This window comes from Protomyctophum parallelum (assembly GCF_964188405.1).
Source record: "Protomyctophum parallelum genome assembly, chromosome: 13".
Taxonomy (NCBI): Eukaryota; Metazoa; Chordata; class Actinopteri; order Myctophiformes; family Myctophidae; genus Protomyctophum; species Protomyctophum parallelum.
This window is the reverse complement of record NC_139708.1, coordinates 14,692,160-14,704,448: the sequence shown is the minus strand read 5'-3', so window position 1 is coordinate 14,704,448 and position 12,289 is coordinate 14,692,160. Positions and strand designations below refer to the sequence as shown.

General features: G+C 43.3%; 1 protein-coding gene across 2 annotated transcripts in view; it reads left to right on the top strand.

Moving 5' to 3' along the window:
• Nucleotides 1-12,289, top strand: part of LOC310869430 (ras-related protein Rab-40C) — a 31,380-nt gene that overhangs the window by 10,267 nt on the left and 8,824 nt on the right. For both annotated transcript variants that reach the window (XR_014570158.1, XM_083780172.1), the window contains exons 2-4: nucleotides 1,628-1,688; nucleotides 8,730-8,790; nucleotides 9,503-9,580. Coding sequence is in view for 1 of the 2 variants with exons in the window: in XM_083780172.1 (XP_083636298.1) it covers nucleotides 1,628-1,688; nucleotides 8,730-8,790; nucleotides 9,503-9,580 (200 nt within the window). In the remaining variant the exon portion in view is untranslated. The remainder of the gene's footprint in view (nucleotides 1-1,627; nucleotides 1,689-8,729; nucleotides 8,791-9,502; nucleotides 9,581-12,289) is intronic.

The following is a 12,289-nucleotide window of genomic DNA, read 5'->3' as shown; positions in this document are numbered from 1 at the left end:
AGGTTGCATGGTAACAAAGCACACAGCTAATATGTATATATATATTAATTTATGTACGTCGATAGAGGGTTGAAAACTGTTTCAGCTGTTGGATGTTTTAGTATTAGTAAGCAGGTGGATGACTGAGTTGGGTCTGGAATTAAAATTTGGGAAAAGGCCATTGGGTCCTCCAAAAAACGCAGGGGTCATCCGCATGGAGTTGCACGGCAAATATATGCAGTATTTTGAAATATTGTGTGAATGTATTCTAGTGAGAGTTTTGGCTTAATGGCCTTCATGTGTTTGGTTACAGTAAATAATAATACTGATATGCAAGGAAGCACACATAAGAAAGACGATCCACGACAATGTGGATACGGAGACAATAGGCAGACGTATTGAATATCCATGTTTGGGCCATAAATATCGTGAGAACTCTTCCAAACGACTCGTATTGGCAAGCTGCGCGGTGAAAACCAGAGTGACAGGGGAAGCGGATCCACATCATGTTCAGACTTGTAGCCACCACAGAGGCAGGTGTAGCAACAGAGTAGCATGGAGAGAGTGGAGACATGTTTGTAAGAAGGTTGAGGTGCCACAGAAGAACGGAGATCTGTTGGCTGCCCGGGGCTAAACACTAGTCTGGCACTGCGCCACCAACCTACTAGCTCTGTCATGACCGCTGAGCACACAGGAGCACTGTGTTCAGTCACACACACACACACACCCCTGATTTGACCATTCCGATATCAGAATGAAATAATACGTCTGCTCCATAAACTACAGCCTGCATAGTTCAATCCTGTTAATTTCACTCAGAGAGAGTGTACAAATGGTTTGATTCGTACACTACACTCTCAGAGTTAAATTTAGAGAGGATTTCAATGTGCTGTGTGTCTTTTGTTGTGAAGGAGCAGCAACGCTAATGGCACACAGCTGGCACCCAAGTGACAGGCTGCAAATAAATGACACTTGGAATATCGGAGTAAGTCACTTCAAGGCCACAAAACAAATATAGCCCAGCTGACCTGAGAGGAACTTTGTGAACCAAAGCCAAGTTCCACTCAGGCTTGGGGTTGAACAATGACAGTGGTGGATGAGTAGAACATTATGCAACGGCGGTACCCTTATGGAACAACTGGCACCTTGATAAAGACATGTCATAAATCTCATAAAAGACAAACTATGGTATGGTATTTGCTGACACTGGGCTAACCATGAGCTGCTGATAAGACAGCAATAACATCTGCCATCCTAATTACTCTTTTTATGATTTATTACCCAGTTTGTAATACCTTTTGTATTAATAGTTTGTTTAAATAGATGTTGATCACATCTCGAAAGCTGTTACATAAATAGTTTTCTGTTAATGAATAATGAACGTTGAAAATTTGTTGATGTAACGCTCAGCTTCCCTCTGAGGTTTCAGAGCAGGGAAATTAAGTTTAAGCTTCACCCAGCTGATGGCTCCTCGGATGGTTATGATAGAGGGGATGGGCCAGGAGGGGCTGTATTCATAGCTGGTTTTGCAAAGAATACAGGTGTTCTTTCACTGCCTTGAGATTTGGACTTGCCCATTGGTGTGCCTGCCTAGGACACAAAAATGTATAAAACCACTGACCTAATCTCTGTCTGTCTCTTTCTCCAGGTATTGACTATAAGACCACCACAATTCTGCTGGATGGGAGGAGAGTGAAGCTGGAGCTTTGGTAAGCACCTGGCATCACACGGCACAATGCATAATCCATTCCAGGTTACATTTACATGCAAGGAATAGTACGTTCTGGGAATCTGACCTGCTATCTAATCTGAATAGAAACGGTAGGATAGGTGTTTGCGGCTGATCCGAATCTATGACTTTAGGCTGATTGGTTATTTTCCTGAAGGAGAGAAAGAGGAGGCAGAGTTTTTCTGATGCGTTTCTGTACCGCACATATACCGTAATATCATTTTATCACCCCAGCCCCTATGTCTTTTTCATTGCACTCGCTCTGCTGAAATGCCTTGGAAATGGTAGTCTTCATTCTTCAAAGCAATGCAGCGGCAGTGCCTGCGTCTACAACCCACTGTTACACGAGCAAGGGCCAGTCAACTGGAAGTGGGCCAAGGAATTTGGCTCCTCAGGGGCGAACCGACGCCTCGTCTCTCCCACAGAGAGAGTCCTTCAAACACACCCTCTCGTTTTCTTTCTGCTGCCCCACCATGCTTGACAACACAAACCCAAGCATCCCTATTCTACATAGAGTCTGGAACTACAACCTCTGACAATTCGAAAATATATTTAGAATATCTTTAAAATATATTTTCGAATTTTCATCCCTGATAAGCGGCAAGCTATATAGTATATTGCTTAGATTCATTTGATTTACATTAGGACGAATTTGCGAAGGGGAAGCGGGGAATCATTTTCTTTATAAACTTTATTTAATTAAATTAACTTTATAGTGTGCTATTATTCTAGAAACACATAATACTGTATAAATGATGCTTCTGTGTTTGGGGAAGAAGATTGTGTCCCTAGTTTAACTATCTGGTTCAGTTTTAAAGTTATTGGCAGGATCTTTGCTAGATCAGTGATTCGCAAAGGAATAAAAAATGTCAGAACATCTTGTTGAGTTGACCAACATTGGGTCTTAACCAAAGTGGGTGTACTACAGTCTAGTCTAAACCGTATCTTCTTCAGAACGAGGCTGGACCGTTATGGGCATCACGATGGTAGAGTTGCTCTGAGAGGCACTCAGAGTCCTTTAAAAGCCATTGGGTTTGTTTTAAGGATGGCTATGTTCACCACTTTGGTCTTAAACAACATATTCTGAAAACTGCTGGCTGGATGGCCATGGAATTCGCTTCACACTTGAATCCCAGATCATGGCCCCTCCTGGTGTTGGTGACCCCATGGTCTTTCAAGTTTCCTCCAGCACTATAGACACAAACATCCATAGCATACATTTTTACTCCCAAACAAACAAAATATCATATATATTCTGCTGGATTACTGTGGAACTTTCTGTTGGTATTCATGAATCGCAGGGGATGACCCGTACTGATTTTCTTATAGTGCCACACTTTGGCCGAATTGTAGATGGATGTGAGAAGCATCATGGACTTCATACGTTTGTTAGACATGATACTAACAGTCCGACAACACCGTGGCTCCCGTCATGCGCGGCCAGCTATAACCCGTGGCCCGGTTTGTTGTAGCTCCCGACATGCGTGGCAGCTTAAAAAAAAGCTTAAAACTAACCCGTGGCTTCCTGTGAGGTTAGGTTTATGGTTGAGTTTTGGGTAGGGTGTCAGACTCATGACTGTAGTACTGTTCGTCAGACCAAACACATGCACCCCATGGACTTAATGAGCCGTACTGAAACTGTTTCTGTCTCTCTCTGCATCCCTCCTTCCCTCTCCCCCTGCTCCTGTTGCAATTTGGCCTGTTATGCTTGTCGCTTATCAAATACAGTCGAGCCAGAAGATCGACTATTATAGATCGACTATTTCCAGTGCGCAACCAAGTATAAATCAGGCTTTTTTTTCCTCTCGCTCTTTGGCTCTTTGTCTGTCTTTCTGATGAGTCACACCCGCTAGTCTCACTCTGTCTCTGAGGTGCTGTTAAATTAAACATCCATCACTTTCCCGCTCAACCTCTGTCCAATTAGCGGCCGGATTTGCAGACCAACTGACGTCAGGCCAGTCCAGTGGGCCAGTCACCATGTGACAGGAGGCTTAGATGAGGAAATATTATTTGCAATTCATCATTAAAGAGTCATATAGTGCTTTGTTTTCCACCACATTGTACCGACCTACCGGCTCGGCTCGTCCTTTTTTCCCATTGCATTGGTATCACATCCGCCGGGGTTCTGTGAAAACACAGCAGACAACTGACTGGTCAGAGAGAATGAAAACACAGCAGACTACTGACTGGTCAGAATGAACACACAGCAGACTACTGACTGGTCAGAATGAAAACACAGCAGACTACTGACTGGTCAGAATGAAAACACAGCAGACTAGTGACTGGTCAGAATGAAAACACAGCAGACTACTGACTGGTCAGAATGAACACACAGCAGACTACTGACTGGTCAGAATGAAAACACAGCAGACTACTGACTGGTCAGAATGAAAACACAGCAGACTACTGACTGGTCAGAATGAAAACACAGCAGACTACTGACTGGTCAGAATGAAAACACAGCAGACTACTGACTGGTCAGAATGAAAACACGGCAGACTACTGACTGGTCAGAATTAACACACAGCAGACTACTGACTGGTCAGAGAGAATGAAAACACAGCAGACTACTGACTGGTCAGAGAGAATGAACACACAGCAGACTACTGACTGGTCAGAATGAACACACAGCAGACTACTGACTGGTCAGAATGAAAACACAGCAGACTACTGACTGGTCAGAGAGAATGAAAACACAGCAGACTACTGACTGGTCAGAATGAAAACACAGCAGACTACTGACTGGTCAGAGAGAATGAAAACACAGCAGACTACTGACTGGTCAGAGAGAATGAAAACACAGCAGACTACTGACTGGTCAGAGAGAATGAAAACACAGCAGACTACTGACTGGTCAGAATGAACACACAGCAGACTACTGACTGGTCAGAATTAACACACAGCAGACTACTGACTGGTCAGAGAGAATGAAAACACAGCAGACTACTGACTGGTCAGAGAGAATGAACACACAGCAGACTACTGACTGGTCAGAATGAACACACAGCAGACTACTGACTGGTCAGAATGAAAACACAGCAGACTACTGACTGGTCAGAGAGAATTAACACAGCAGACTACTGACTGGTCAGATAGAATGAACACACAGCAGACTACTGACTGGTCAGAATGAACACACAGCAGACTACTGACTGGTCAGAGAGAATACACAGCAGACTACTGACTGGTCAGAGAGAATACACAGCAGACTACTGACTGGTCAGAGAGAATGAAAACACAGCAGACTACTGACTGGTCAGAGAGAACACACAGCAGACTACTGACTGGGCAGAATGAAAACACAGCAGACTACTGACTGGGCAGAATGAACACACAGCAGACTACTGACTGGTCAGAATGAAAACACAGCAGACTACTGACTGGTCAGAGAGAATTAACACAGCAGACTACTGACTGGTCAGATAGAATGAACACACAGCAGACTACTGACTGGTCAGAATGAACACACAGCAGACTACTGACTGGTCAGAGAGAATACACAGCAGACTACTGACTGGTCAGAGAGAATACACAGCAGACTACTGACTGGTCAGAGAGAATGAAAACACAGCAGACTACTGACTGGTCAGAGAGAACACACAGCAGACTACTGACTGGTCAGAATGAAAACACAGCAGACTACTGACTGGGCAGAATGAAAACACAGCAGACTACTGACTGGGCAGAATGAACACACAGCAGACTACTGACTGGTCAGAATGAAAACACAGCAGACTACTGACTGGTCCGAATGAAAACACAGCAGACTACTGACTGGTCCGAATGAAAACACAGCAGACTACTGACTGGTCAGAATGAAAACACAGCAGACTACTGACTGGTCAGAGAGAATGAAAACACAGCAGACTACTGACTGGTCAGAGAGAATGAAAACACAGCAGACTAGTGACTGGGCAGAATGAAAACACAGCAGACTACTGACTGGTCAGAGAGAATGAAAACACAGCAGACTACTGACTGGTCAGAGAGAATGAAAACACAGCAGACTAGTGACTGGGCAGAATGAAAACACAGCAGACTACTGACTGGTCAGAGAGAATGAAAACACAGCAGACTACTGACTGGTCAGAGAGAATGAAAACACAGCAGACTACTGACTGGTCAGAGAGAATGAAAACACAGCAGACTACTGACTGGTCAGAATGAAAACACAGCAGACTACTGACTGGTCCGAATGAAAACACAGCAGACTACTGACTGGTCAGAATGAAAACACAGCAGACTACTGACTGGTCAGAATGAAAACACAGCAGACTACTGACTGGTCAGAGAGAATGAAAACACAGCAGACTACTGACTGGTCAGAGAGAATGAAAACACAGCAGACTACTGACTGGTCAGAATGAAAACACAGCAGACTAGTGACTGGGCAGAATGAAAACACAGCAGACTACTGACTGGTCAGAGAGAATGAAAACACAGCAGACTACTGACTGGTCAGAGAGAATGAAAACACAGCAGACTACTGACTGGTCAGAGAGAATGAAAACACAGCAGACTACTGACTGGTCAGAATGAAAACACAGCAGACTACTGACTGGTCAGAATGAAAACACAGCAGACTACTGACTGGTCAGAGAGAATACACAGCAGACTACTGACTGGTCAGAGAGAATCGTCACAGTGGACTCCAATATGGAAGCTCCTCCCCATTACTGTTGGTAAACCTTTAACCCATTGAGACCTGAGGCCGATACTACAAATGCCTTCTAAATCAGTAGTTCTCACACTTTCAAGATCTTTAAAAAATATTAAAAAATAGCAGATGTATGGGCTCGCAGCGAGGCACAAAGTGACGCACCTTGACCTTGTGTATCTGCTATTTTTGAATAGCTAACCGGTTTTAATGGGTAAAATCAAACCAGCCAATGTAATTGTGAAATTATTCAATATTAAGCGACTGCATGGGCTATTTCTCTCCTAAACTGTTATCAGAAAGAGTTTTAGTTGGACTTCTTTATAGTAGGTTAATTTGAGATTGTTTCCAAACAAGTTGCCATTGATTGTTCTTTAGCACTCTCCTCCTACGCAGAGGGTTGGTCTTAGGAGTCTTAGGCGTCTGCAATGGAAAACAGTACGGAAAGAATATGTTGTACCAAAAGCGAGTATAGTGTCGAGTTGAGTCTAGTCAACCCAGTACCATGCCGTAGTAAGTGTGGCATCTTGACCTTTAAGTGTAAAGATGACCTTTGAAGTTCAAGGAAAACAATATTCTGCCCGTTGGAAAGGCAATATGACAATGGGACAAAGGAAAAGTATTCAGACTTGAGAGCCAGTGGCTGCCAGTGGTTTGAATGACCTGCTGTGTCATCTCTATGCTGCCCTGTCGGTTGCATTTCATGTTGTCACTGTAGAGTAGACCACTCCAAAACACTTCTTGTTACGCTTTTGTCTCTGATTCATTTATTATCTGGGTTTTAATCATGGGTGAAATGAGGAAACCTCGCCCCACTCTTCCACTCTGGGAAGCGGATTTGAACAACAGCTTTACTTAAATATTTCCGCTCTACTAGTGTGGTTCTGGGGATCTAAAGTCACACTGGACAACATCAGGTCTGTGCACCAATGCACCATTGATTTGGGGCGGGAACCCATTTTGGTGTTTTAAGCATTATGTTATACTTTAGCTATTGAAAAATAGCTAAAGCACAAGCTTGGTGCAGGTCTGCTATTTTTGAAAAATCATGAATATGTGGCGCAAATCTTTGATATATATATATATATATATATATATATATATATATATATATATATATATATTCTTTCAGAGCGAACGTTTTTAACTCAAATCTTTGCTTCTGTGGGGTCCCTGGAACTACATATTTTCAGATGGGGGTCAATTACATATCATTCTGGGGGTCCTTGACATGAAAATGTTTGAGAACCACTGATATAGAAACTTGTCAGGATTTCAAATTGTCCTCAGGTCTATATGCCTTAACTGGCTGTTAATCACTGGCGATGTGTTTGACAGCGACTGACCCATCAAACACATCCTCCGTGCTTGTACACTTCACACTCAGTTGGTCCATAAAGCTAATGAAGCCACAAACACCTAGAGGTCAGTATCAGACAGGCAGGAAGTAGGAACTCCGCACTGGCCTTCTTCTCCTCTCTGATATCAATAGGCTCTACCGAGCACTGCTGAGCAACCTCTGTCATGTACTTGATCCATGTGTATTTACTGGACAAACACAGTCTCTAGTGTAGTGCTGTTTGTAGAGCAAGGTGCCAGTGTGTGCTAGCCAGGCCACACAGGCTTGGATTGCCACGGCTCATGCTAACAGAGAGGCACTGGTGGCTGATTAACCACTGATTAACCACCTATTTTAGACTTTGGCGTACAATGGTGGCGCATGGCAGAAAGGAGCCGTTCTGCAAGCTCACACAGGGTTGCGATGCATCATATTGTGATTTGTGAGCTTGTAGATGTGCTATTTTTTAAAGCTTTCGGAAATGTTTGTTTATAATGACCTGCCTGCAACCTGCCTAAAATGTGGACACCAGTTTGGAAGTCGTTAAGAAGGTGATGCGACTTAAAAGTGTTGCAATTACTGTATATTTGTTGGACCAAATTGGGATGTTTGACATGTCGCAGTATTGGGATGATTCATATAAATTAACCTGCTAAATAATGACATCCGCCTTGGTCTTTATTTGCTGAAAGACTTTTGAGCAACACAGGGAGAGAGATTATTTTGTAAATGTTACAAGATTACAATATTTCTTTCATTTGATGTTTTAAAATTGAGATTTTCATGATGTTCATTGAGCTCTGTCATATTGTATCATTTGGTTGAGTACCCAGCCTTATAGATAAAGGATACACACAGGCCAATTCTCTTGTCATTACTTTTGCTGGATTCCGGCTGAGACACAGGTTATAACTTACTCGTCCAACTGGCTGCACCATAGTTTCTTGGCTGTTGGTCTGTGCATTGGCAATGACCGTCTCTTCTCTCCCTCCCGCTATCTGTCTCTTTCTGTCTGCTCTCTCCAGGGACACATCGGGACAAGGCCGTTTCTGCACCATCTTCCGTTCGTATTCCCGTGGTGCTCAGGTGAGGAAAACTAAAAAGACAGTTACTGCTTTTGTGAGTCTCTACTGAATAACAAGCTGGATTCTGTACAGCATACGTGTGCCGCACTGTTGCTTGTATATAGAGTATGCACACACAGCATTGGTTTATGAAATGGCAGCAGACAAAATGTTGTATACCGGTTTGTAAAAACATGTTTATCTGAAACTCACCATTTAATGTTTCTAGAATACACATGAATCTATTTTTTTCTCTTTTTCTTTTAAAAGCATGATCAAATTGAAAAGGTCCAATAGCTTAACACATACTGTAGGCCTGATTTATACTTTGCCATATGACGGTGTAGCGATGCTAAAATAGCCAATATGACACCGATAAGGACATGCCCAAAATAGGAATGTCAGGTTGAACAGCTATAGGTAGTACACATAACATTATGGTCTGTGCTTCTTAAGTCATTTACTGCTAGCATTGATTCGTTCCCTGCCTCAGCCTTCAGCCGGCCGTTTTATTTTGAAGACCCCAAAATTCACCCCAAAATGAACCGGAACCAAAATTGGCTAAAGCTAAGCTAATTTGCCTACCGTCTTTTTATAAGTCATCTGGAGCATTAATACTGTAACCGACGATTTAGTAATGAGCCCCTAACACCACGATTCAGAGGAAGAGGTTGTTTAAGACAATGTTGTGCCTGGCCGCATTGACCATGTATGTGTGTTTGTGTTCATTGCAGGGCATCCTGCTGGTCTATGACATCACTAACCGGTGGTCTTTCGACGGCATCGACCGGTGGATCCATGAGATTGACGAGGTGAGTCAGCAGAAGCGATGAAATGGAGATGGAAGAGAGGGCTGAAGTATTTTGGGGCATGGATGAGCATGTTGGGGGGGTGATACACGCCTAGCCAGGGTGATACACGGCTAGCCAGGGTGATACACGGCTAGCCAGGAGGCCACACAGATCTCATTCTGGGTGATACACGGATAGTCAGGAGGCCACACAGATCTCATTTTGGGTGATACCCGGCTAGCCAGGAGGCCACACAGATCTCATTTTGAGAGAAAGAAGGCTAGGGTCGAAGTCCAACATCAGTTCTCATGGACAATGAAAACAAAGGAGGGAGGCCTTTGCCTCCAGTGATATGTAAGCCAGTGACATGAAGCTACAAAGTGACCACCGACACTGCTGCATTACGGGCTTAATGCCAAATCTGATTAAAAGCTATTAAAAAAAAAGAAACAAACTAATATTGTGTTCACTCTAGCAGAGACAAAGCTACAAAAAGCGTGGCCAACTACATTGCTGCCAATTCGCCGTTGAAGTGTTGCTCAGACCACACTGTGTCAATGAAAAAAACGTAGGGTTAAATAGCACAGGGAACTGGTTAACGGCAAGAATGAGATTCTTTTCCATTTACGGAAGGCAGCACTGAATTGTGGGGAGAGAGAAGCAGAGAACTGGGGAAACAAAAACATAATTGAGGCTTCACCACTTCATTGGAGCACTGCAAAACGTTTTGCAGCTATAGTAGTTGGGCATCACTTTGTAGCTTCATGTCACTGACTTCCATTGCTTTGGTGCCGCTAGCATGAACGCAGCATAGTTTTTTGTTTTGTTTTGCTTTGAATCAGATCTGGCATTTTCAGTGCATGAGGATTAAATAACTTATGGCATCATTCCCTATTAATTGTGCTTATGACAAATGGATCGGTTATTGTCAGTATGTGTTGGTGTCTGTAGTGTCATTCTGTCAGAAGCCCTCAACCATTTGTGTTTCCCGGGTCCTCGACACACAGCACAGCACAGAGCAGGCTATGCAACGGCCCAGAACCCTTGGTGTCGACTGTCAACTCACACATACTGTGACTTACTGTATAAGCACAGCCTCTCTGAGCTCGCGACTAATGTCAGTGTCATTCCCTCATCAGCCACACACATCCCTCTCTGCCAATTACGCCACTGCATTACCCAGCAACGCATGAAACACAATTGTATACTGAGAAGAAATGCAGAAAACCTAGAAGTCACATTAATATAATCAACACATTACGCAAATAAGTCCTTTATACTTCCTCGTACAACGTATAGCAAAGATGTTGAGAAGAAACTTCTTGAAATTCCTTTAAAACTTTCCACCTGTAATGACGTGCTCCAAATAGAGACACCAAGGTTGAAAGTTGGTTAAAATAAATAATAAATAATACATGAGACTTGTATAGTGCTTTTCCAAGTACTCAATGACACTTTACAGAAAACGAGTAGAAAGCTAAAATAGTAGGATTAGAATGATAAAAATAAATCTAATAAAAACAGCCGTCTGGTTGTTCAATGTTCTCTGTGCCCTGCCCCGACTCTCAGAACATCATCTCGCCCACTTCTTGTGGGTTCCCAGCCCACAGGTTGAGAAACACTGGCCTAGATTGCATTTGGAAGATTGGCTGGTACATAATTGAGTGGTGAGGAATATGGAACATAGGAAAATATGGCAAGTAGGAAAATATGCTCTGCCAAAGCCAAACGTGTATCGCCATGGTGTGGCTCTCGCTCGGACTGGATTCAAAGTAGCCTCAAATAAACAGATGGCTTTCCTCAGGCTATATCGTGGTTTTTAGGTTTTTGGACGTATAATGATTAGATTTATTGGTGGTTGTTTTGTTTTTTTTAGATCAAGGCATTTGTGGTTAATTATTTAACGTGGAGGAGAGAGTGAGGATGACCCATGCAGCACAGGGTTAAAGCAAGCTTCCTGTAATTAGTTAAAAAGTCAGAGTTGCACTCAATTTTCACAACTGTACACATCCTCACAGGAAGCCACTGGCTCTTCACCGAAGAGCAAGTTCTGCGCAATGTTTCAAACTTAAAAATAAAATAAAAATGTTAAAATACATGTGACAATCCACAAGCTCATGGTGTGACATATTGTGAGGTTGTAGATTGACTATTTCTGCTATTTGTCGTATGGCAAACGTTCTAAGTGGTTAGTGGTAACCACAGTAACTCGCTGCTATTTTGGTGGCTTCTAGCTGTCTGCTATTAACATGACGGGAGACTTTTTCTTATCAACCAGTAACCACCTACCATCTTAGGTTATTATGTATAAGATGTGTGTGTGTGTAGGGGGGTCTCCCTGGCTCTGATAGGTCCTTCCTGCTGATTCGGAAGTGGAGGATGTCCTTTTCTCTCTTGTGCGTGTTTGTGTGCACGCGCAAGCGCAGCAGGGGCTGAGCTGGTATTTTTGGCCTCTGGTATGTGTGTGCTTGAGATCTGCCTTTCCTGCCCCACCTCCCCAGAATACTGTGGCTGCCGGGTCGCAGCCACAACGCAGTCAAATCCTCAATGTTCATTTAACCCCGAGAGTAACTACGAAATGAAACCATAAGGGTCCATATGCGAAGCGAAGCGAAGGGAAAATGTCCGAGCGCAGTGAGAAACAGAACACGGGAGAGCAGGCAAACAGGGTTGTAGATTGGAAATTTAAAAACACTGGAACGTTGGTGCTTCAAACCAGACCCAGTTATT